Source organism: Scyliorhinus torazame, chromosome 1 (genome assembly GCF_047496885.1).
Source record: "Scyliorhinus torazame isolate Kashiwa2021f chromosome 1, sScyTor2.1, whole genome shotgun sequence".
Taxonomy (NCBI): Eukaryota; Metazoa; Chordata; class Chondrichthyes; order Carcharhiniformes; family Scyliorhinidae; genus Scyliorhinus; species Scyliorhinus torazame.
Window position 1 is genome coordinate 383,214,001 of NC_092707.1, and position 26,966 is coordinate 383,240,966.

The window sequence follows — 26,966 nt, forward strand, 5'->3', positions numbered from 1 at the left end:
AGAAAAGGCAATATATTTCCAAGTCAGGACGGTGAGTGGTTTGGAGGGGAACTTCCAAGTGGTGGTGTTCCCTTGCATCTGCTGCCCTTGTCCTTCTAGATGGTAGTGGGTTTGGAAGGTGCTGCGCAAGGAGCCTTGTCGAGTTCCTGAAGTGGATCTTGCAGATGGTACACACTGCTGCTTCTGTGTGCTGGTGGTGGAGGGATTTACTGTGTGGAAGGCGTGCCAATCAAGTGAGTTGCTTTGTCCTGGATGGTTTCGAGCTTGTGTGTTATTGGAGCTGCAATCGTCCAGGCAAATGAGGAGTATTCCATCACACTCCTGACTTATGCCTTAGTAGATGGTGGACAGGCTTTGGGGAGTCAGGAGGGGAGTTGCTTGGCGCAGGATTCCTAGCCGCTGACCTGCTCTTGTAGCCACAGTATTTATATGGCCATTCCAGTTCAATTTCTGGTCAACGGTAACCCCCAGGGTGCTGATAGTGGGGGATTAAATGATAGTAATGTCATGGAATGTCAAGGGGCGATGATTTGATTCTTTCCTATTGGAGATGGCCATTGCCTGGTACTTCTGTGGTGCAAATGTTACTTGCCACTTGTAAACCCAACCCTGGATATTGCCCAGGTCTTGCTACATTTGCACGTGGACTGCTTCAGTGTCCGAAGAGCATGAATGGTGCTGAACATCATCAGCGAACATCCCCACATCTGACCTTATTTTGGAAGGTCATTGATGAAGTAGCTGAAGATGGTTGAGCTTAGGACACTATCCTGAGAAACTCCTGTAGTGATGTCCCGCGACTGAGATGACTGACCTCCCAACAACCACAATCATCGTCCTTTGTGCTAGATACGACTCCAACCAGCAGAGAATTTTTCCCCCGATTCCCATCGACTCCGGTTGTGCTAGGGCTCCTTGATGCCATACTCGGTCAAATACAGCCTTGATACCAAGGACAGTCACTCTCACCTCGCCTCCTAAAGCTATCCTGCAATATTCAAAGATAGGTGTACATGCACTTGCAGGTCTCTCTGTGCCTACGCCCCCTTTACTTTTGCACCGTTTAGTTTATATTGCCTCTCCTCGATCAGCACATTACAAAATTCTGTTCACTGCTTTCAATAAACTGTCAAAATGATTTTCTTTTTAAAACCACGCACTAGGCAACCTAGCATTTTTACCAAGCAATGTCAGTCCTTGCCGTTCCTGCAAGTCAGACAAACATGCACCTGAAAACCTGAAGAATTCATGCTTCCAACAGGCACATGCCTCGGGAATCTAATTGGAAACATACACAGCAAGTAGGAATGTGTTATTTTTGGATGCGTGCTTAACAAATGAGAGATAGATATTTCGTACCAGTTGTGAACATCGCCCTTCTGTCTCTGCCGCAGCTACTTCCACAGATCTTGCAACGTTTGCAGATCACAGAGACCACAACAAGGGTGGATGCACACACCCTACCATCAGGATTGTTTTGAAGAATGTAGCAACGAGGTAATAGTAAGTTAAGAGACGTCCGCGTTTTCACTTGTCAGTTTAAGAAACCAATGTAATTCTGAAGGAGCAAGGTGGGTGGAGGGGAGTAAGTGATTGGGGTGCATGCCTTTATCTTAGTTTTCCACAATTGACATTAATGCAATTCAGAAAATATAGTCTGGAGGCAAACAAAAAGGTATCGGAAAGTATACCCTGCAAGACTAATAACAGGTTAGCTTGAAATGATTCACTCTTCTCATTAACTTATATATTTCATTCAGACTAGCATCTGTTAAAACAGTGAGGAAGGGAATTTCAGCCGTTGGTGCGGAGAAGTTCACGCTTAAATATCCAACAGCGACAGGAAGGATCTAGGTCGTAAGGAGCACTTGATCTTCCGTCACATATATTTTGCTGTAATATCTTTTGAAAATGAAGTGCACCTTGGCGCCTCAAAGTCTTCCCAGTAACCACAAGGCTCAGACCAGAAGCCCAAGGGAAACTCACCATTCACCTAATGTGGACCACCGCAAGGCTCAAGAGGCTCAACACAATCCTGGGCTAAGCAGTCTACTTCAGGGTTTTTCAAAGTGCTGGTCGTGACCCCACGGCGGGTGTCAGAAGGGTCGCTGTGTTCCCAAAAGATCGAATTGCTTCTAGTTGCGCCCATCTGCCACTAACGGCATTGTGACAGAGCACTGCTGCAGAATCAGCGGTACAGTCTCTGACCACAAGAGGCAACAATGAGCAGGTCAGCACGTCCTGCATCTACACTTGGCACCAAGCGTCATGTACATACGTACTTTTAATACACATGTGGGCAAGCTTTTCTCACTTTCGAGCAAGGCAAAGGGGCTGTAGACATGGTTCATTTCATTACAAGAAAATGATAGCCAGAATCAGCAATAGGCAGAGTACCTACTGACCAGGATCTCGCATCAGAATCTGTGGGAGAGAGCTCCCCTAGAGAGTTCACGGCAGGTGAGAGCAGTGCTAGCTCGCACAGAGCATCCGGTGAACAGCCTGCAAAGAAAAAAATTAACTCGGGAGCAAAGCAGTATAAAGATGATTTCCTGAGGTATGGTTTTGTTCCTTGTGCTAATGTAAATCAGGATGCAAAGTTATATGTAGGGAAGTACTGGCGAATGAGACTTTAATACTCTCAAAATTGCATAGGCATCTAAAGATGGCGAGCTCCAGAACAAACCTCTTGTTTTTTTGCCCCACACGAATGCAGCAAGAACTGAAATCATCAGCTGAAGTCCTCTGCAGAAATTTAACATATAATGCACAGCACAATTAGTCTCTTACATGGTAGCTTACTGCGTAGCTAAAGAGAAAATTCCCCACACTGTTGCAGAGCAGAAGAATTCTCCCTGCCCCATTAGACGTGGCTCACACGGTCCTTGATAAGAGGTCAGCTGAAAAACTGAACTGCATCCCGCAGTGATAACACAGTAGCTCGCCGAATTTGTGATATTGCTGAGGATTTAGAATTACAGCTTATCCATAGAATCCCTACAAGTGCAGAAGGAAGCCATTTGGCCCATCGAGTCTGCACTGTCCCTCTAAAAGAGCACCCCCCCATTCAGGCCCACTTTCCTGCATTGTCCCCGCAACCCTGTAATCCCTCCTAACCTGCACCCTTTTGGACACTAAGGAGCAATATAGCATGGCCAGTCCACATAACCTGCATATCTTTGGACTGTGGGAGGAAACCGGAGCACTCAGAGAAAACACATGCAGACACAGGGAGAACATGCAACTCCACACAGCCAGTCACCAAAGGTGGGAAGTGAACCCGGGTCCCTGGCGCTGTATGTTTTGAAATGAAATGAAAATCGCTTATTGTCACAAGTAGGCTTCAAATGAAGTCACTGTAAAAAGCCCCTAGTCGCCACATTCCGGCGCCTGTTCGGGGAGGCTGTTACAGGAATTGAACCGTGCTGCTGGCCTGCCTTGGTCTGCTTTCAAAGCCAGCGATTTAGCCCTGTGCTAAACAGCCCCTGTTTTGGAAAATAAGGAGCAATGTTTTGAGTTAGCACAAGAGTTACCACTAAAACTAAATGAAAGCACAGATATTTCTGATTGTGCAACCTTGTTAGTTTGTATTAATAATAATAATAGCTTATTGTCACAAGTAGGCTTCAAATGAAGTTAGTGAAAAAACCCTAGTCGCCACATTCCGGCGCCTGTTCGGGGAGGCCGATACGGGAATTAAACCCGCGCTGCAGGTCTTGTTCTGCATTACAAGCCAGCTGTTTAGCCCAGTATGCTAAACCAGCACTAACATATTAGGTACATTTGGCACAACAAATGTTTTGAGAATTTGCTGTGCTGCTTGACGTTACCAACTAGCACGACTGGCGCACAGATCCTTGAAGCATTGAATAGTTGCGTGGTTGGAAAGTGAGAGCTTGACTGGGCTCATTGCAGAGGAATCACAAGCGACAGGGCAGGCAACAAGACTGGGAAAAACAGTTAGTTATAGCAAGGATTAAGGAGGAAGCTGGTCAGGACATTGCTTGGAATTATTGCTTTATTCACCACAAAGCATTGGCATCAAAAGGAATTCCATCCGATCATAAAGTAGAGTTGAAAGGAATTGTGAAACCCATTAATTTAATTAAACGCAACGCACTCAATACCAGGTTTTTTGAAGCTCTGCGATCTGATATGGGGCCAAGCACACACGCTAATTGTCCCACACTGAAGCACATGGTCCATCAAGGATTCAGGTGTTTGGCACAGTTTACAAACTGAGGTATGAAATCCACAATTTCTTCCTTGAGAAATCATCACCTCTGCCTGATTCGTTTGGTGATAAAAATTGGGAAGCTAACTCTGTCTCATGGTACAGGCATTTCCCCCCCCCCCCCCCTCCCCCGCAGTTCTAAACAAACTGAAATTCAAATAGCAAGGAAAGGATGATGATTGCTTTTGGCACTGTGAAGAAATAGTTGCTTTCCAAAAGTCATTGAAAGTTTTGCAAGAGTGAGTATAAAACAAAAACTACTAGATGATTCCCACACTGCTATAGCACGTCGAAGAAAACGGTAAGGGAACTGTGAATAGACTGAGAAGTCTTATTCGGTCACATCCGGCTGCGTTGATCAGCAGTTTTTGTCACGACTTTCCAGAGGAGAAGTTTCAGATTTCGAAAGAGAAGAGGTGGGTGAAAAATCCATTTGAGTTTAGGACCCCAGAGTCAGTTATTAACTTGCAGCTGAATCCAATCCAAATGAGGAGATGGGGCTGCTGCACCTGACCTGTAACAGCACATTAAAAACACGCCACAAGTCCATGAGATTGTCCGCATTAGTGTCCAGTGGTGAGAAAAACAAGCACCTTGTTGCCGTTCATGACAACCTACATGTGCGAGGTTGGATTTTCCATTCTCACAAAGCTGAAGACTGCACAGAGGAACTGGCTGAACTCTGTACCCGATATGCACATTGCCCTCCCCTCCTATGAACCTGATTGGAGTGAGAGAGTGAGGACCAAGCAGGCTCACCGCTCACATTGCCGATAAGCAAAGATGGCGTGGATCCCAAAGCTCAGGCAGTTGGCAAAAGTGGATCCTGGAAAAAAAAGTTGGAAAAACACTGGTCTATTTGATCAGTGCCCCTGCTACTGAACTGAACATCTACACACACAGTGTCTGCAGTCGATACCATCTACGGTGGCCTGTCCAGTTTACATTGACAGCACCTCCAAGCTCTGCACCATATATACCGTGAAGGTCAAGAGCAGCAACGTCATGGGAACACTATCATCAGCAAAGTTTCCTAAGTCACAGACCATTCTGACTTTAGCATACATCATCATTACTGGTTCAGAATCTTAGAATTCCTGAAAACCCATCTCTAGGTTATTACATATACATACGAAGTCACCACCAACAGTTCAGAATAATCAGGGATACGTAATAAATGTGGGCTTGCTGGAGTTGCCCATATAGCAGAAATCGACAAAAAATACACAACTCCGCTGACTAAAACTATCACAACAGCAATGTAAACAATTGGAAAAGAATATGGCTCGATTACTGCACCGAGGGATAATTTGGTATGTAACTACCAGTTTGCAATTCATTTAAAAATATATATATTTTATTCAAATTTTCTGCCAAATAAAACAATACAAAGGTTTTCCCTTTTTACAACAATAAACCAATATAAATAACAGTGGCCGTTTTAACAAGTAACTAAATAATATATAAACTAAATGGCAACTGCCATAACAAAAATAATAACTCTCCAGATAATAAAATCAAACAATCCAACATACATATCTAAGTACAAATATCTATGCAAAAACCACCCGAGGACCCACCCGAGCCCCACCCCCCCCGGGTTGCTGCTGCTACCTTCCCATTTCCTTTATCGTTCTGCGAGGTAGTTAATGAACGGTTGCCACCGCCTGGTGAACCCTTGAGCCGAACCCCTTAGTGCGAACTTTATCCGTTCTAGTTTTATAAACCCTGCCGTGTCATTTATCCAGGTCTCCACGCCCGGGGGTTTGGCTTCCTTCCACATAAGCAATATCCTTCGCCGGGCTACTAGGGACGCAAAGGCCAAAACATCGGCCTCTCTCGCCTCCGGCTCTTCTGCAACCCCAAATATAGCCAACCCCCAAGCCTGGCTCGACCCGGACCCCCGCCACCTTCGAAAGCACCTTTGCCACCCCCACCCAGAACCCCTGCAGTGCCGGGCATGACCAAAACATGTGGGTGTGGTTCGCTGGGCTTCTCGAGCACCTCCCACACCTATCCTCTACCCCCCAGTTTGCAATTCAAGAAGAAAAATAAATTCCTTCACTTTTAAAAGGGCCACCCCAATCTTGCAAAGCAAGGAATCCGGTGGAAGGTTTTCTCCAAGATTGGTCCAAATGTTGCTCAAACTAACTGTTGGCTTAGTAAATTGATGGAGTGGGACAGCTCTTTTAGAGGTGGCCTCTCCATTATGAAAATGTTAGGCTTCCAATTGGGACTTTATCTCTGCCAACACAGCTGAAGCAGGTATTCAGCTCATGGGAAACACAATCACACTAACAGGGCTGTGATCTGCCATGGGCTCCTGCACTGATTATGCCCCTGCTCTCCCCAAACCTCACTACCCCTGCGATATTGATGCCTGTACCCCAACAAAAGAACAAGATTGAACTTAAAACCTTCTTGGTTCATATGGCACAGAAAAACATCGCACGGTTTATTTCCACTACGCAGGCATCTATGGACTGTACAATGGATTATTTTTATAAATTTAGAGTACCCAATTTTTTTTTTCCCCAATTAAGGGGCAATTTAGCGTGGCCAATCCACCTAACCTGCACATCTTTGGGTTGTGGGGGTGACACCCACGCAGACACGGAGAGAATGTGCAAACTCCACACGGATAGTGACTCAGGGCCGGGATTCGAACCCGGGTCCTCAGCACCGTAGTGCCAGTGCTAACCACTGCACCACCATGCTGCCCTGTATAATGGATTCTTAATCTTAATGGGTGGCACAGTACTACGGTGATTAGCACTTTTGCTTCACAGGGCAAGAGACCCAGGTTGGAGTCCCGGCTTGGGTCACTGTCTATGCGGAGTCTGCACATTCTCCCGCACATTGTCTGCTTGGGTTTCCTCCGGGTTCATAGAATCATAAAATTTACAGTGTAGAAGGAGACCATTCGGCCCATCATGTCTGCACCGGCCCTTGGAAAGAACACCCTACTTGAGCCCACTCCTCTAGCTTACCCCCGTAACCCCACCTAAACTTTTGTTCGCTAAGGGGCAAGAGAGCATGGCCAAAATTGCACATCTTTGGACTGTGGGAGGAAACCGCAGCACCTGGAGGAAAACCACACAGAGACGGGGAGAGAGTGCAAACTCCACACATACAGTCACCTGAGGCAGGAATTGAACCCAGGACCCTGCAGCTGGGAGGCAGCAGTGCTAAACACTGTGCCACCATGCCACCCCTCCCACAAGTCCCGAAAGGCGTGCTTGTTAGGTGAATTGGACATTCTGAATTCTCCCTCAAGTGTACCTGAACAGGCACCATAGTGTGGCGAATAGGGATGTTTCACAGCAACTTCATTGCAGTGTTCATGCAAGCCTACTTGTGACACTATTAAAGAATACTATTATAATGATAACAACTTCACTCAGAAGGGAATTGTAGAATAGTTAAATTGAAGAAGAAAAAAAACACTGATCACTTATGTTAGGAAATATTCCAGCAAAATGGGGACAGGTCAATGCCTTGGATAAACTGAAATCCTTTATAAATATCGTGGCCTTTCACTACACTATAAAACTACTACTTTTTAGATCTCTTTCTTTCCCCTTTGATCTGTGTCCATTACTGTTTCTATTGCTCATCCTTTCCTGCTACCTTGTTTAGTTCTGAAGAAACAGGCATTAGATTTCATGGAATTGAATCATTTTCTAATTGGCTTGTGGAGCCATCCTATTTATTACTTCGGATAACTTCTTGAACTGAGAGATGTGGGTGGCATATAGCCAGAAAAGAAGCTTGCTGTTCTCACCCTTGCCTTGCCCTCTCATAGTAGAATTCCCTGAGGCATCCAATCTTGGTGCAGTGGCACCATCCTATCCAAGTGAGAAAATTATAGGTTCAGCACTGCAGAGATTTCAGCACATGCTGGTAATGCAGTGCACTAATAAGGGAGAACAGCATTGTTAGAGCGGTCATCTTTCAGGTGAGGTGTTAATACAGAAACAGCCCTCCTAAGCCTGTGGAATGAGATAATGGCCAGTCTGCGATCTAACCCCAAATCCACCTTTGCTCAACTTCCCTTGCTATTTCTGGTCAACAGAAATCTATTAATCGCGGACTTAAAATTGGGCAACTGACCGAGCATCAGCTGCAGTTTGCGGAAGAGAGTTCCGAACCTCTTCCGCATTGCTTGTAGAAGTATTACCTAACTTCCCTCATGAGAGGCCTGTCTACTAATCTTAGACTCCCTAAGCAGCAGAAATAACCTCTCCATCCCCATCTGTTCCCAGTCTGAAATAATTAATAAATTCCACACCTCAATCTTCCAAAGTCCAGAGAATATAACCCTAGTTTGCCCCTCATAATTTAGCCCTTTGGGTTGAGATATCAGCCAAGTAAATCTTCGATGCGCCCCCTCCAAGATCCTTCCTAAAGGGCGATGCCGAGAACTGAAGACAGTACTGAGGTATGGTCTCGCCAGTCATGTAACATGACTTCTAACCCTTTGCATTCTGGCCCACAAAATATAAAGGCCAGCATTCCATTAGCCTTTTGGATTATTTTTCTCAATCATTAAGGCTATGTACAAATACTCCCACGTCTCTTTCAACTCGCACTGTTTCCACCATTTGGAAGCATTCTGGCCTATCTGATTCTTACATATAAAATGGATGGTCTCTACAGTTGCCTATATTAAAATCCATTTAGCAAGTTTTCCCACACTCTCAATCTATTAATAGCTCTTTGTAATTTTAATAGCTCTTTGTAATTCTGTGCTAGACTGCTTAAAATGCTGCCTATCTTTTGCCATCAGCAAACTTGGACATGTCATTCTCTATCCCATCATCTGCACTGTTAATAAACAGTGAACGGCTCAGTGACACTGCTGGTCATATCCTGACAATTAGAGTACTTGCCCATTGTCCCACTCTCTGTCTAAACAGCAACAGACAATCTTCAAAACAGATCATTAATTAGCTCTCAATTCCAGGAGCTTCAACTTCAGCCAACAATCTCTGTAAAGGGATTTTAGCAATACCTTCTGGAAGTCCATGTGCAGAATTCATTCCCACCGACTCTTAGAAGCCCACTGCCATTTAATGCTCAATTGAGTGTTGATTAGCAGTGAGTGGGACTTCTGTCCACCTTTGGAAGGAATCCCTGCTTTGGAGAGCTCTCGGGCAAGCACAGTACTGCAGGGCCAGAGGAGGTACTGCAGGGTTCTCTGCAGCCTGTGCGATGACCTAAAAATTGCATGGATAATGTAATATTCTGGGAAATTGGGCAGATGGTGATGTGTGCCCAACATCATCATGTGCTAATTTTACACTCTCCACGGTCTGGTGCATGCCCACCCGAGACACGCAAAATTCTCCCCCATATAAATAACATCCACGGATTCTCTACTGTCCGCTACTTGAGGCACCTCTTCAAAAAATTCCAATCAAGTTCATCAAGCAGAACTTATCACCACAAATCAATACTGGCTCTCTCTGGTCAGCTGTGTATTTTCAACGTTCTTACTCACTCCATCTTTAATTGTCGGGTTCAATAATTTGCAACACAAAATTGTTACACTAACTGATCTGTAAATTCCCTGGTTGCACGCTTTCACCTTTAAGAAAATGAGTGGAGTGATAATCCAATTTCCAATCTAAGGGAATGTTTCCTGAATTGAGAGAACCAGGGAAGACCAACCTTCTCGCCGCCTTCCTTTAAAAATCTGTGGTGAAAATCATCTGGTCCTAGGGATTTGTCATTCCAAAACCTCAAAGGCCCCAATTTTTCCTCTCAGGTGTCTGTCAAAGGTAGAAGTACACGTGAATTGTCTTGGTCTGCTGGCCAATAGCTATTCCTCAACTAGCATGAATGTAGATTATTTGGTCATTTATTATGGACGGGATTCGCCGGCCACTATGAGAATTCCGTTCGAGGTCAATGGATTTTCCATTGTCCGTGTCTTGTCTGTGGCGATCTTGCAGCGGGCGGGGCGGAAGAATACAGCCCTTTATTTCTGGTTGCTGGATCTTGCTATGTGAAAATTGCCTGCTGTGTTTCCCTACATTAAAGTGAGACGGAATTTCAAAAGGAATTTCCCACTCTCAGCAATGCTAATTCCTGCAGCAACACCATGCCACTTGTGCAGTCACCTCCTTACCCAACTTGCCGCTCTTCACTGGGAAATATGGATGCTGAGAATAAGCAGGGTCTATGACAAAATGGAAAGGGAGCTGCGCCAGAGGAGGCGGGGTTGGGTGGGTGGAAAGCGTGGGCTTTTTCCCGCGCTAAGGGTGGAAAGGGGTGGGGCCGGCACAGGAAAGCGCGGGCTTTTTCCTGCGCTGAGAGTAGAAGGGGGTGGGGGAGGGGGGGGGAGTGAGGAGGAGAGAGCCCTTTGACAGACAGGAGGGGGAGGGGAGACTCCCACACTGGGGGTAGGTCGATGGAGCGGCGGGAGTGGCCGGGGTCAGCAGGAGTCGGCTGACTCACAGGAGTACAATGGGGGGAGCAATGCTGCTAGGGGGAGAGATAGCTTTGGGGGGGGGGGGGGGGGGGTTGCTGCTGGAATGGCCAAGGGGGAGGAGCTGGAGTCTGTAGAGGAGGTCGGGGCGGAGGTCTGCCGCTGGGGGGGAACGGGAAGTGCGGGGGGCGCAGGCACGTGGCTGGCCTCAAAAGGGTTATAGTTAATCGGCGGGGTGGGGGAAGCCCCCTGATCCGGCTGATAACCTGGAATGTAAGAGGCCTGAATGGGCCGGTCAAACGTGCCCGTGTGTTCGCGCACCTGAAGGGGCTGAAGGCAGATGTGGTCATGCTCCAGGAAACTCATCTGCGGGTGGCAGATCAGGTAAGGCTAAGAAAGGGGTGGGTAGGGCAGGTGTTCCATTCGGCGTTGGATGCAAAAAAAAATCGGGGGGGGGGGGGGGGGGGGGTGCGATTTTGGTGGGGAAGCAGGTGTAGTTTGAGGCGTTGAGCATAGTGGCAGACAATGGAGATAGGTATGTAATGGTGAGTGGTAAGCTGAAGGGGGTGCGGGTGGTCTTGGTAAATGTATACCCCCCCCCCGAATTGGGACGATGCGGGGTCATGCGGTGCATGTTGGGCCGGATCCCGGACTTGGAGACAGGTGTCTTGATAATGGGGGGGGGGGGGGTGGATCCGGCATTGGATCGCTCTAGGTCTAGGACGTTCAGGAGGCCGGCGGCGGCCAAGATGCTGAGGGGGTTATGGACCAGATGGGAGGAGTGGATCCGTGGAGGTTTGCGAGGCCGGGGGCCAGGGAATTCCCATTCTTCTCCCACATTCATAAGGCCTACTCTCGGATTGACTTTTTTTGTAATGAGCAGGGTGCTGATTCAGAGGGTGGAGGACACGGAGTATTCGGCGATAGCCATCTCTGGCCATGCCCCACATTGGGTGGACCTCGAGCTGGGGGAGGAGAGGGACCAGCGCCCGCTGTGGCGCTTGGAGGTGGGGTTGCTGGTGGACGAGGAGGTGAGCGGGCGGGTCTGGGGGTGTATAGAAAGGTACCTGGAGGCCAATGATAATGGGGCAATGGAGACGCTACTGGGGGGTGTGGGGGGGGGGGCGGAGGGGAGAGAGAGAGAGGAGGTGGCGGCTTCGGTGTGGTCCCCCACATGGGGGAACCAACGGTTTGTCCCGGGGAAAATGGATGGGGGGGTTCTCGAGTTGGCACAGGGCAGGTATTAGGAGGATGGAGGACCTGTTCATAGACAGAAAGTTTGCGAGCCTTGGGGAGCTGGAGGAGAAATTTGGGCTCCCCCTGGAAATGCTTTCAGATATATGCAGGTAAGGGCGTTCGTTAGACGGCAGGTGGTGGAACTTCCGCTGCTGCCGGCGCGCAGGGTCCAGGACAGGGTGCTTTCGGGGGTGTGGGTTGGAGAGGGTAGGATCTCGGCAACTTATCAGGTGATGCTGGAGGAGGAGGAGGCCTCGGCGGAGGAGTTAAAAGCTAAGTGGGAGGAGGAGCTGGGGGAGGAGATCGACAAGGGTATGTGGGTGGATGCCCTGGGAAGGGTAAACTCTTCCTCCTCTTGTGCGAGGCTCAGCCTGATACAATGTTAAGGTGCTGCACAGGGCGCACATGACCGGGGCAATGCTGAGCCGGTTCTTTGGGAGTGAGGACAGATGTGCGAGGTGTTCGCGGAGCCCTGCAAACCACACCCACATGTTCTGGGCATGTCCAGCATTGGAGGAGTTCTGGAGTGGTGTAGCGAGGACGGTGTCAAGGGGAGTGAATTCCAGGGTAAGGCCTAGCTGAGGGCTCGCAATATTTGGGTTGTCGGACGAGCCGGGAGTGCAGGAGGCGGAAGAGGCCGGTATTCTGGTCTTGGCGTCCCTCGTAGCCCGGCGAAGGATTCGGCTTCAGTGGAAGGATGCGAGGCCCCCCAAGCGTGGAATCCTGGATTAACGACATGGCAGGGTTTATTAAATTGGAGAAGGTGAAATTTGCCTTAAGGGGATCTGTGCAAGAGTTCTACAGGCGGTGGCAGCCGTTACTAGACTTCCTGGCGGAGCGTTAGGAGATGGTCAGCAGCAGCTGCAACCCGGGGGGGGGGGGGGGGTAAGTTTGTGTCTGGTAGGGGATGCACTATTGTTTACTGTTTGCCGTTTGTTTATTTATGCACTGTTGTTCTTGTTGTTTTTGTTGTTTTATTATTTGTGTAAGGGGAGGGTTTCTATTGTGACCATCTGTGAAAAATTTTGAATAAAGATTATTTTTTAAAAAATTTTAATTGGTCTCCACATAGATCTTGGCCCTCACTCCTTTTATTTAACCGAGGGCCTCTTGAAATACTTTGGGGTATTTGTGGTAACCTTGTACAATCCCCCGATTCCCAATTTAAGAATTTTCAGCCAGTCCAGTTGGATCTTCTAGAACCAATCCTTGCCCATGAGTCGAGGTCCTGGTCCTCGCACGATTAGGAGTGAGAGTCATACTGACTGCTGTTCATAAGCTACCGAATTCTTAGTACTTCCTATAATCTTCAAAGGTTCTCTCATGTACGTGGCTAGTCTGGCCCTGATATCCCTTCGGTCTAAGGGCAGAATGCCTGTCTGGACATGCTGCAATGTCTGTTTCTCAAAGAAGGAGATGGCAGTTCCCATATCCAACTCCATCTCTAAGGAATGACCATTGATAAGTAGTCTTATCCTTATCGGGGCGACCTTGATAGCAACGATGCAGTTTAACCGCATCGTTTCATCCTCCGAGGGCTGGTATACTTGCAAGGCATGGACAGGAGGCTGCTTTGGTTTCCAGCCTGGGCGGCATGCGTACTGCTGATTCTGGCAGCCTTGCCTGGGTCGTGCCCTTCAAGAGCACCTACCCGAATCCTAGCAGCTGACAAGAGTGATCCTCAGGGGAGGTTTCCCAGTTACCTCAGGAGTTATCCGGCCATTTTTGGGTACGCCAGGATACCCTTTCGGAATGTTAGGTTGATGGTGGGTGAGGTATGTAGATGCATTCCCCGGATATGCTGGCTTCTCTATGCTACGAACCCCCCTCCCCCAACCTCAAGGTGCTATTATCTGTCACTCTTGAAGTTCTTACACACCATTCTCGGCATTCTCCAGGGTTAAAGCTATTTCTGTAGCCTTCTTGAGGTCTAGGTTGGGCAGTTTTCCCTGGATTGTAACATTGTTAATGCCACACTCTCTTCGCCAATGTAATAATTCCAGGCTAAAAGGCAAAGCGGATTTAATCTCCAACACAAATAAGGCCGCAGCTGTGGCGTACATAACAAATTTATCAACCCAGCACTCTCGGGAACTCTGATCCGGATCTGGGAGTCAATATTTAAGGCCCCGCCTGGTGAACCCCTATTGGACAGGCCTCCACCCGCTCAACACAGGAACTCATTCTGCGAAGTCCACTGGGAGGTCAATCCCCCCCCCCCGTGGTCTTTGTGAGGGTTATAAAAAACTACAATAAAGAATTTCAAGTAACATGGCCCACCTGGGATCAATATTTGATGGGGAAATTAAGCGGTTCCACACGTAGAACAGAAGCAAGCTTAATCAACCAGATTTTTTAAAAAGGGTTCAACGTGGATTTTTCCACCATGCAATTCAAAATATGTCTTTCTTCGATTTTCAAGTCAAGAAAGTTTGTCAAGTCCTCCTCTTTGGCTCCGCCACATCATACAGACCAGCTTCCGTCAAAAGACATGTTCACAAGTGAATGCACTTTAAAGGTGCAAGCCAGATTTCTCGGCTGATTTTTTTTCAATCTGAAGGAGGCAATTTCCTTCTACTTGGTCTTTACCCACAGTGACTCGGAGCGAAAAAGCCCTGACATGTATTTAAACCATTATAACCTTGACTGGGGGCAGAAGGTCCAACGCCTCTGCCCCAGTGAAATTCTGTATCTGCTGTAAATGGAAACGTCTGTATTGAGATAGACAGCACCACATGGGACAAACTAGGAACAAATTTTACGTGCATGTTGTGGTAGTCGGTGTAGAGGCATTATGGTACCTGGTAATGCTGGAACACCATTGGTAGATATTGTATGTTTCCTATTGGTCAAGCTATATGGTAACTCCGCCCTGCAAGTGGGGTATAAGAGCCCGGACCGCCCCAGCAGCCTTCATTCTGTCCCTGAGTTGCTGGGGGAAACATCTAGCTTATTAAAGCCTTCAGTTGGACTACAACCTCGCTTTGGTGGTCATTGATCGTGCATCAATTTAATAAGCTAGATTTAAAAGGATGGAGCTCCGAATCAAGCCGGAGTGTCTGCAACTCAGCCCCCACGCGGCGAACTCAGCGGCAATCTTTAAGCACTGGCTGGTGCGTTTTAAAGGATATCTCGGAACAGCCGAAAACACACCCACGGGAAAACAGAAATTGCAAGTCCGGCACTCGAGGGTGAGCCCGGAAATTTACATCCTCATCGAGGACGGGGAAGACTTTGATGCAGCAATAGAGCTGCTAAAAGGACATTATATTCGCCCGGTAAAACAGGTCTACGCCCGGCATCTGCTAGCAACGAGGCGACAAGTCCCTGGGGAAATCGCTGGAAGAATTCTAGCGTGCGCTCCTGGTGTTGGGGAGAAACTGCAGCTGCCCGCAAGTTTCTGCGAGCGACCACACAGAACTCTAGATCCAGGACACTTTCGTGGCAGGTATGCTGTCCTCCCAAATTCGCCTTGCTGGAAAAAGGCACCCTAGGCCTCAAGGAGGCACGTGCCCCTGCAGGCTCCCTGGATGTGGCCTCCAGAAACACCCGCGCGTACGTTCCCGACCGCGCGACAGCCCCCTGGGCAGCGTGGAACCCCTCCGCAGCCGACCCCGAGACATCCCCCATCCCCCCACAAGCTTGTGCTGCAAGGCGGCCTGGCAACCCCGTGGGCCCGCTGCTTCCTTTGTGGGCAGGCCAAGCGCCCCCGGCAGCGCTGCCCAGCCCGCGCATCCACCTGCAAGGGAGGCGGTAAAAAGGGCCATTTCGTGGTGGTATGCCAGACCCGTGCGGTCGCCGCGGTCTCTGGCGGCGAACGTGGACCGCCACCACAAACCTCTCCACGGTCCCCGTGCGGCCAGCGGGCGCAGCCATCCTCATACTCCAGGGCCACGTGCGGCCCCCGGGTGCCGCCAACTTGTCCCGCGGAAGCCACGTTCGATGGATGCCGCCATTTTGTGCACCCCCAGCCATGTGCGACCAATGGGAGCCGCCATCTTGGATGGACTCCCAGGGCCCCAGCTCGGCTGACCACGCACTGCCCGAAGAGAACACTCAACTGCTGAGATTAGCCTCGGTGACCCTGGATCAGTCCCGGCCTCGAACACTCTCAACTGCTACAACAACAGTACTAATCAACGGGCACGAGACGTCCTGCGTAATCGACTCTGGGAGCACAGAGAGCTTCATACACCCAGACATGGTAAGGTGCTGTTCTCTCCTCGTCCACCCCATTAATCAAAAAATCTCCCTGGCCTCCGGTTCCCACTCAGTAGAGATAAAGGGGTTTTGTGTAGCAAACCTCACAGTCCAGGGAAGGGAGTTTAAAAATTACCGGCTCTCCGTCCTTCCCCACCTCAGCGCGGCCACACTCCTAGGTTTAGACTTACAGTGTAATCTCCAAAGTCTAACTTTAAAATTCGGCGGCCCTATACCCCCCTCACTGTCTGCGTCCTCGCGACCCTCAAGGTCGATCCGCCTTCCCTGTTTACGAACCTCACCCCGGATTGCAAACCCGTTGCCACCAGGAGCAGACGGTACAGTGCCCAGGATCGGATCTTTATACGGTCAGAGGTCCAAAGGCTATTGAGGGAAGGAGTCATTGAAGCTAGCAACAGTCCCTGGAAAGCTCAAGTAGTGGTGGTAAAGACCGGGGAGAAGCATAGGATGGTCATCGACTACAGTCAGACCATCAACAGGTTGACGCAGCTAGACGCGTACCCTCTCCCCCACATATCCGACCTGGTAAACAGGATCGCGCATTACAAGGTCTTCTCCACGGTGGTTCTTATGTCCGCCTACCACCAGCTCCCCATCCGCACTAGTGACCGCATATACACTGCCTTTGAGGCAGACGGACGGCTCTATCGTTTCTTAAGGGTTCCATTCGGTGTCACCAACGGGGTCTCGGTCTTCCAGCGCGAGATGGACCGAATGGTTGACCGGTACGGTTTACGGGCAACATTCCCATATCTCGATAATGTCACCATCTGCGGCCACGACCAGCAGGACCACGACACCAACCTCCAAAAATTCCTCCAGACCGGAAAGATCCTTAACCTTACATACAACAAGGATAAATGCGTGTTTAGCACCGACCGCCTAGCCATCCTCGGCTACGTAATGCGAAATGGAGTTATAGGCCCCGACCCTGAACGCATGCGCCCCCCTATGGTGTTCCCCCTCCCTCACTGCTCCAAGGCCCTGAAGCGCTGCCTAGGGTTTTTCTCTTACTATGCCCAGTGGGTCCCCAACTATGCGGACAAGGTGCGTCCCCTGATCCAATCGACAGCTTTTCCCCTGTCGATAGAGGCCCGCCAGGCCTTCAGTTGCATCAAAGCAGACATTGCAAAGGCCACGATGCACGCCATCGACGGGTCCCTTCCCTTCCAGGTCGAGAGTGCTGCGTCTGACGTAGCTCTGGCAGCCACCCTCAACCAAGCGGGCAGACCTGGCAGCACGGTAGCCTTGTGGATAGCACAATTGCTTCACAGCTCCAGGGTCCCAGGTTCGATTCTGGCTTGGGTCACTGTCTGTGCGGAGTCTGCACATCCTCCCCGTGTGTGCGTGGGTTTCCTCCGGGTGCTCCGGTTTCCTCCCACAGTCCAAAGATGTGCGGGTTAGGTGGATTGGCCATGATAAATTGCCCTTAGTGTCCAAAATTGCCCTTCGTGTTGGGTGGGGTTACTGGGTTATGGGGATAGGGTGGCGGTGTTGACCTTGGGTAGGGTGCTCTTTCCAAGAGCCGGTGCAGACTCGATGGGCTGAATGGCCTCCTTCTGCTCTGTAAATTCTATGATAATCTATGACCCATGGCCTTCTTCTCACGTACCCTCCATGCTAACGAAATCCGCCACTCCTCAGTCGAAAAGGAGGCCCATGCCAGAGTAGAAGCTGTGCGACATTGGAGGCTTTACCTGGCCAACAGGAGATTCACTCTCCTCACTGACCAATGGTCGGTTGCTTTCACGTTCGATAATGCACAGCGGGGCAAGATAAAAAACGATAAGATCTTGCGGTGGAGGATCGAACTCTCCACCTATAACTACGAGATCTTGTATCGTCCCGGGAAGCTAAACGAGCCTCCTGATGCCCTGTCCCGCGGCACCTGTGCCAACGCACAAGTGGACCGCCTCCGAGCCCTCCATGAGGACCTCTGCCACCCGGGGATCACTCGCTTTTTCCACTTTATCAAGACCTGCAACCTGCCCTACTCCATCGAAGAGGTCAGGACAGCCACCAGGGACTGCCAAACCTGCGCGGAGTGCAAACCGCACTTCTACCGGCCAGAGAAAGCACACCTGATAAAGGCTTCCCGTCCCTTTGACCGCCTCAGCATGGACTTCAAAGGCCCCCTCCCCTCCACCGACCGCAACACTTACTTCCTGAACGTGATTGACGAGTACTCCCGGTTCCCATTCGCCATCCCCTGCCCCGACATGACGGCAACCACCGTCATCAAGGCCCTCCATAGCATCTTTGCATTATTCGGGCTCCCCGCTTACATACATAGTGATGGGGGTCCTCCTTTATGAGCGACGAATTGCGTCAATTCCTGCTCAGCAAGGGCATCACCTCGAGCAGGACGACCAGTTACAACCCCCGGGGTAAGGGACAGGTAGAGAGGGAGAGCGGAACGGTCTGGAAGACCGTCCTACTGGCCCTATGGTCCAGGAATCTCCCAGTCTCCCGCTGGCAGGAAGTCCTCCTGGATGCCCTCCACTCCATCCGGTCACTGCTTTGTACCACAACCAACCAAACACCTCACGAACGTCTCCTTGTTGTCCCCAGGAAGCCCCCTCTGGGACCTCGCTCCCGACCTGGCTGGCAGCTCCCGGACCCATCCTGCTCCGAAAACACGTGCGGGCACACAAGTCCAACCCGTTGGTCGAGAGGGTCCATCTTCTCCACGCTAACCCCCAGTACGCCTACGTGGCGTACCCCGACGACCAACAAGATACGGTCTCCCTACGAGACCTGGCGCTCGCCGGAACCCCACACACACCCCAGCCACCAGTCCCACCTTCCCTCCCACCAGTGCACCTTACAGGAGGATCAGTCCTTCCGCCAGCCCTGTCTAGGCCCCCCCACCCACCGACTCACCCCGCAGATGTTCCCTTCCCAAGTCAACCGTTTTCCCCACCAGCACCGTCTAGGGTGTCGAAGCTGCCACAGAGATCGAGGCCACGCCCACGGAGTCACAGACGCCCGAGCCTCCACCGGAGTCACCACCGAAGCTCCGACGATCACAGAGGACGACAAGGGCCCCCGATCGACTGATTGCTTCATTTTAAAGTGTATAGCTAATTAGGAATCATAAATGGTAAATAGAATTGTAAATGGTTACAAAACGCTGTACGGAGTTATTACGGTACCTCCATAACTATAATTCTACCACGTTACCATTTTGTAATATCAGGCCAGCACCCCCGCCGGACTCTTTTTAACAGGGGGTGAATGTGGTAGTCTGTACACACAGACAGACACACACACACACACACCGACCGAGACACACACACACACACCGACCGACCGAGACACACACACACACCGACCGAGACAGACACACACACACACACACACCGACCGAGACACAGACACACACACACACCGACCGAGACACACACACACACACACACCGACCGAGACACACACACACACACACACACACCGACCGAGACACACACACACACACACACACACACCGACCGAGACACACACACACACACACACCGACCGAGACACACACACACACACACACACACCGACCGAGACACACACACACACACACACACACCGACCGAGACACACACACACACACACACACACACCGACCGAGACACACACACACACACACACACACCGACCGAGACACACACACACACACACCGACCGAGACACACACACACACACACACACACCGACCGAGACACACACACACACACACACACACACCGACCGAGACACACACACACACACCGACCGAGACACACACACACACACCGACCGAGACACACACACACACACACCGACCGAGACACACACACACACACACACACACACACCGACCGAGACACACACACACACACACACACACACACCGACCGAGACACACACACACACCGACCGAGACACACACACACACACCGACCGAGACACACACACACACACACACACCGACCGAGACACACACACACACACACACACACACACACACACACACACACACACCGACCGAGACACACACACACACACACACACACCGACCGAGACACACACACACACACACACACACACACCGACCGAGACACACACACACACACACACACCGACCGAGACACACACACACACACCGACCGAGACACACACACACACACACACAGACCGAGACACACACACACACACCGACCGAGACACACACACACACACACACACACACACACACACACACACACACAGAGACAGACACACACACACACACACACACACACCGACCGAGACACACACACACACACCGACCGAGACACACACACACACCGACCGAGACACACACACACACACACACACCGACCGAGACACACACACACACACACACACACACACACACACACACACACCGAGACACACACACACACACCGACCGAGACACACACACACACACACACACACACCGACCGAGACACACACACACACACACACACACCGACCGAGACACACACACACACACACACACACCGACCGAGACACACACACACACACACCGACCGAGACACACACACACATAACCGACCGAGACACACACACACACACACACATAACCGACCGAGACACACACACACACACACCGACCGAGACACACACACACACACACACCGACCGAGACACACACACACATACACCGACCGAGACACACACACACACACCGACCGAGACACACACACACACACACACACCGACCGAGACACACACACACACACACACACCGACCGAGACACACACACACACACACACACACACACACACCGACCGAGACACACACACACACACACACACCGACCGAGACACACACACACACACACACCGACCGAGACACACACACACACACACCGACCGAGACACACACACACACACACACACCGACCGAGACACACACACACACACACACCGACCGAGACACACACACACACACACACACCGACCGAGACACACACACCGACCGAGACACACACACACACACCGACCGAGACACACACACACACACACCGACCGAGACACACACACACACACACACACACACACACACCGACCGAGACACACACACACACACACACACCGACCGAGACACACACACACACACACACCGACCGAGACACACACACACACACACACCGACCGAGACACACACACACACACACACCGACCGAGACACACACACACACACACACACCGACCGAGACACACACACACACACCGACCGAGACACACACACACACCGACCGAGACACACACACACACACACACACACCGACCGAGGCACACACACACACACACACACACCGACCGAGGCACACACACACACACACACACACCGACCGAGACACACACACACACACACACACACCGACCGAGACACACACACACACACACACACCGACCGAGACACACACACACACACACACACACACACACCGACCGAGACACACACACACACACACCGACCGAGACACACACACACACACCGACCGAGACACACACACACACACACCGACCGAGACACACACACACACACCGACCGAGACACACACACACACACACACACCGACCGAGACACACACACACACACACCGACCGAGACACACACACACACACACACACACACCGACCGAGACACACACACACACCGACCGAGACACACACACACATACACACACACACACACACCGACCGAGACGCATGCGCACACACACCGACCGAGACACACACACACACACACACCGACCGAGACACACACACACACCGACCGAGACACACACACACACCGACCGAGACACACACACACACCGACCGAGACACACACACACACCGACCGAGACACACACACACACCGACCGAGACACACACACACACCGACCGAGACACACACACACACCGACCGAGACACACACACACACCGACTGAGACACACACACACACCGACCGAGACACACACACACCGACCGAGACACACACACACACAATCCTGGTAAACCTTTTCTGTACTCGCGCCAAAACCTCCACGTCCTTCTGGTAGTGCGGTGACCACTGGACACAGTATTCCAACTGTGGCCTAACCAACGTTCTGTATAACTGTAACATAATTTTGAAGCTTTTATATGCGATACCCCGTCCTATGAAGGCAAGTATGCCATATGTTTTCTTTACCACCACTTCTACCTGTGCTGCCACTTTTAAGGGTCTGTGGACCTGCACACCCAGATCTCTCTGTGTCTCTATGCTCGTGATGGTTCAGCCATTTATTTTATAGTTCCCACCTGAATTGGATCTACTAAAATGCATCACCTCGCATTTTTCCGGGTTAAATTCCATCTGCCATTTCTCTGCCCAATTTTGCAGCCTATCTATATCCTGTTGTATTCTCTGACAATCTTCATCACTGTTGCAACTCCTGCAATCTTAGTATCATCCGTAAACTTGCAAATCAGACCCGCTACATTTTCTTCCAAGTCATTTATATATATTAAAAAGAGCAGAGGTTCCAGAACTGATCCCTGCGGAACGCCACTAGTTACAGACCTCCATTCGGAAAAACACCCTTCCACCGCTACCCTCTGTCTTCTGTGGCCAAGCCAATTCTGAATCCATCCAGCTAGTTCACCCCTGACCCTATGTGATCTAATCTTTTGCACCAGTCTGCCATGAGGGACCTTATCAAATGCTTTACTAAAGTTCATGTAGACAACATCCACAACCCTTCCCTCGTCAATCATTTTTGTCACCTCCTCAAAAAATTCAATTAAATTAGTGAGACATGACCTCCCTTGTACAAAACCATGCTGTCTGTCGCTAATATGACCATTCACTTCCAAATGTGCATAGATCCTATCTCTTGAGAATCTTTTCCAACAATTCCACTATCACTGGCGTCAAGCTCACTGGCCTATAATTGCCCGGGTTACCCTTGCTACCCTTCTTAAATACGGTACAACATTAGCTATTCTCCAATCCTCTGAGATCGCCCCTGTGGCCAACGATGACACAAAGATTTCTGTTAGAGGCTCAGCGATTTCACCTCTTGTCTCCCTCATAAATCTGGGATAGATGCCATCTGGCCCTGGGGATTTGTCTACCTTAATGCTTTTTAACATACCTAACACTTCCTCCCTCGGAATAACGACCTGTTCTAAAGTGTTTCACAAAGAACAAAGAAAAGTACAGCACAGAAACAGGCCCTTCGGCCCTCCAAGCCTGCACGGACCATGCTGCCCGTCCAAACTAAAATCTTCATTTCCGGGGTCCATTTCCCTCTATTCCCATCCTATTCATGTATTTACACATCCCTCTGAGACACCACCAATCAACGTGTCCCTCTCCTTTGTGAATACTGATGCAAAATACTCTTAAGGATCTAGTTCTACACATAATTTCCCTCCTTTGTCCTTGAGTGGACCAACTCTTTCTCTAGAAACCCTCTTGTTCCTAATATACATATAAAATGTCTTGGGATTCTCCTTAATCCTGTCTGCCAAGGACATTTTGTGACCTCTCTTTGCCCTCCTAACCCCCTGCTTGAACTCTTTTCTACTTCCCTTGTATTCCTCAAGTGCTTCATCTGTTTTTAGTTGCCTGTACCTCACGTATGCATCTTTTTTCTTTTTGACAAGATTGTGGGTACAGCCCAGAAACATACCATTGAACCCAACCAGTCCATTTTCATCATTTAGCCTTCCACACGAACGGCCAATATATCTAAACTGGCAACCGTTATGGGCCAGGGTTTATAAAACTCCAAAGTATATCATGGAGTTCACCTGACCTACAACTGTTTATAGATTTTGGTTATGAAGAGCACAAGGGCCGACTTTTCAGGTGTTAGCCAACAGAGGCCTTAAGCACTTTTAAACAAAACAAAGTTTATTCTACGAATTCAGTTAACATTTTATAAACACCCAAAATAAGCATTTTTATCAACTACAAACATAAATACCCCACACAGCTTCAGTACTCTATATTTAACCCTTAATAACTTCCCTTTACTGTTTCACTCAAGTAACAACATCCATAAACCAGACAAAAACCCTTTTACCCAAAACAGTAGGTTTGAGTACTTTCCAGAAAAAAGTTATCACTTTTAAAGTATCAAGTGATCTGGACACCTTTTAACATGCAGAGAGAGAGAGAGAGCGACTCCATGATCCTTGTAGTCTGAATACAGCAGCCAGAAGTCTAAACCGAAAGTTAAACTCAGAACCACACAACAGCTTCCAGCTCAAAAACGAAAGCAAAAACCAGAGCCACAGCCCAGCTCCACCCACACAATGACATCACTGCAGCCATTTGAGAAGACAAACATTTCTTAAAGGGACATTTCCATGACACAACGAAAGAATAAAATGCAAGTATGCAGTGTGCAGCCTTGAAAGACATGCCGAGTACTTACTCCAAGAAACATCTTAATTGCATTATATATTCCAAAAAGTTCCATTGAAAAGTGATGTGGTGGGTACGTCAGATATAAAATCAGAATAGACTGTTCACCTGTGAAATAGAAATATTCAAAAGCATTGACGTCATAACATTATCAGAATATCATACTTTCTGACCACAAGGTGGGTAGAGCTTTATAATAGGATAACATTTTGTGAAGGATGAGCAGAAGGAAGAAAGACGGCGATATCAAGTAGAGAATTCCTACAGTCCTTCACTCCCCTGCCCACCCCATAACCCAACCTAACCTGCACATCTTTGGACACTAAGGGACAATTTAACGTGGTCAATCCACCTAATCTGCACATCTTTGGGCGGTGGGAAGAAACTGGAGCACGCAGAGGAAACCCACACAGATACAGGGAGAACATGCAAACGCCACACAGACAGTTACCCAGGGCAGGAATTGAACCCATGTCCCTGGTGCTGTGGGGTAGCAGTGCCAACCACTGTGCCACCGAGCCGCAGGAAAAGTCTTTGAAACATTTAAGATACACACATCAAAAAGGGGGAAATTCAATGGAATCAGCGCTGTTCCTCATCCATATTTCACTGTGAAATTCTAAACATTCTTAAAACATGTTTTCAACGTCTTAATTTAAAGGATCGTGTTTTGCGTATGAATCAACTATACCTTACCCAAGATTGGACTAAGTTTCATGAACAGTCACAGAACTGAAACATCGTATTGGATTTTGCGGAGCCGGCTGAATCGGGCAAGGTGGCAGATGTACCCGGGAGTCACTAGTACGGTGCTGGTCAAATTCCCGGCAGTGGGAAAACAGCTCATAATTAACAGTCAGATGCTAGGGAGTACAGAGGACCAGAGGGACATTGGGATACATGTCCATAGGCCACTGACAGCAGCAGGACAAGGAGATAAGGTGGTTAAGTCGGCATATGGGTCACCTGCCTTCATTAGCCAAGGCATAGAATACAAGAGCAGGAAGGTTATGATGAAGCAGGATAAAACACTCGTTAGGCCTACAGCTAGAGCATTGTGTACAGTTCTGGTTGCCACACCATAGGAAAGATGGGATTGCGGGCGGGCGGCATGGGGGCACAGTGGTTAGCACTGCTGCCTCATGGCGCCAAGGACCCGGGTTCGATCCCGGCCCCGGGTCACCATCCCGTGTGGAGTTTGCACATTCTTCTAGTGTTTCTGCATGGGTTTCACCCCCACAACCCAAAAAGATGTGCAGGGTAGGTTAATTGACCACGCTAAATTCCCCTTAATTGGAAAAAAAGAATTGGGTACACAAAATTTATATTTTTAAAAAGCGATTGCTCTAGAGGAAGGTGCAGAAGGCAATCACCAGGACACTGCCTGGGCTGAAGCATTTCAGCTGTGGAGAGGGGCTGGTTAGACTGGAGTTGTTCTCCTTTGAGCAGAGAAGGCAGAGGAAGGGCCTGGTTGAGGTGTACAAAATTATGAAGGACCTGGATCGGAAGTAACTTTTCCCGGGTCAATAGCCAGGGGGCTTAGAATTACGGTCAGGAGCAGGAGATTTAGAGGGGATTTGAGGAAAAGCTTTTTCACCCAGAGTGTGGTTGGAGGCAGGAACTCTCTACCTGAAATTGTGGTGGAGGTGGGAACTTGCACAGCACTTCAGAAGCATTTGGATGAGTATCTGGGGAAAACGCCATAACATACAAGGCACAAGTGCTTGAAAATGAGATTAGAATAGATAGGCGCTTGATGGCCAGCACAGACAGGAAGGGCAGAAGGGCCTCTTTCTGCACTGTAACACTCCATGACTCTATGTCAGTGGCAGAAAGGCGAGAAATTCTCCCGTTATCTGCAGGAATCCTATAAATATTCAAAATCAACCACTTGCGTTGAATTTAAATGTAATTCACTGGGATTTAATGCAGCCTCCCTGACTAAATGAAACAAACAAAACAAGTCTCCCATGCCTTCACTAACCCGTCCATTGAATACTGGTGACTTAAATGTGGCTTACTTGACTCACTGCGAGAGCTCTATTGACTTGCAGGAGAGCGAGTCACAGGGAGCTGCATTGTCTTTAGAGATCTTTTTCTCGGTGTTCAAACTTGATAACCTGACACCGAGGGGTTCCAAGATTAAAATCTTTGCCTCTCAAAAAGGTGTAACACTCGGGCAATGATGTTACAGAGACTGTCTAAGATCAAATCACTGGCTTAGTAACCACCCTTATCGCACAGCAACACAATAAAGAACATTTTTGTTTTTAAATCTGCAATTCCACCACAAACGCATCGGCATCAGCTTCCTTGCTTTAGTTAGCTCACAGACTTTACCACAAATCTTGGCTGATACACCGCCTAACAAAAGTCACACTTTTAAAACAAGGTAGGAAAAAAGTCTGCAAGTTT

The 26,966-nt window shown here is 49.4% G+C and overlaps 1 protein-coding gene across 2 annotated transcripts in view; it reads right to left on the reverse strand.

The window, feature by feature from the left end:
- The window catches only part of LOC140427002 (lysosomal proton-coupled steroid conjugate and bile acid symporter SLC46A3), a 135,270-nt gene that overhangs the window by 93,274 nt on the left and 15,030 nt on the right, over positions 1-26,966 (reverse strand). For both annotated transcript variants that reach the window (XM_072512374.1, XM_072512384.1), the window contains exon 3: positions 24,562-24,659. In XM_072512374.1, coding sequence (XP_072368475.1) covers positions 24,562-24,659 — 98 coding nt within the window. The remainder of the gene's footprint in view (positions 1-24,561; positions 24,660-26,966) is intronic.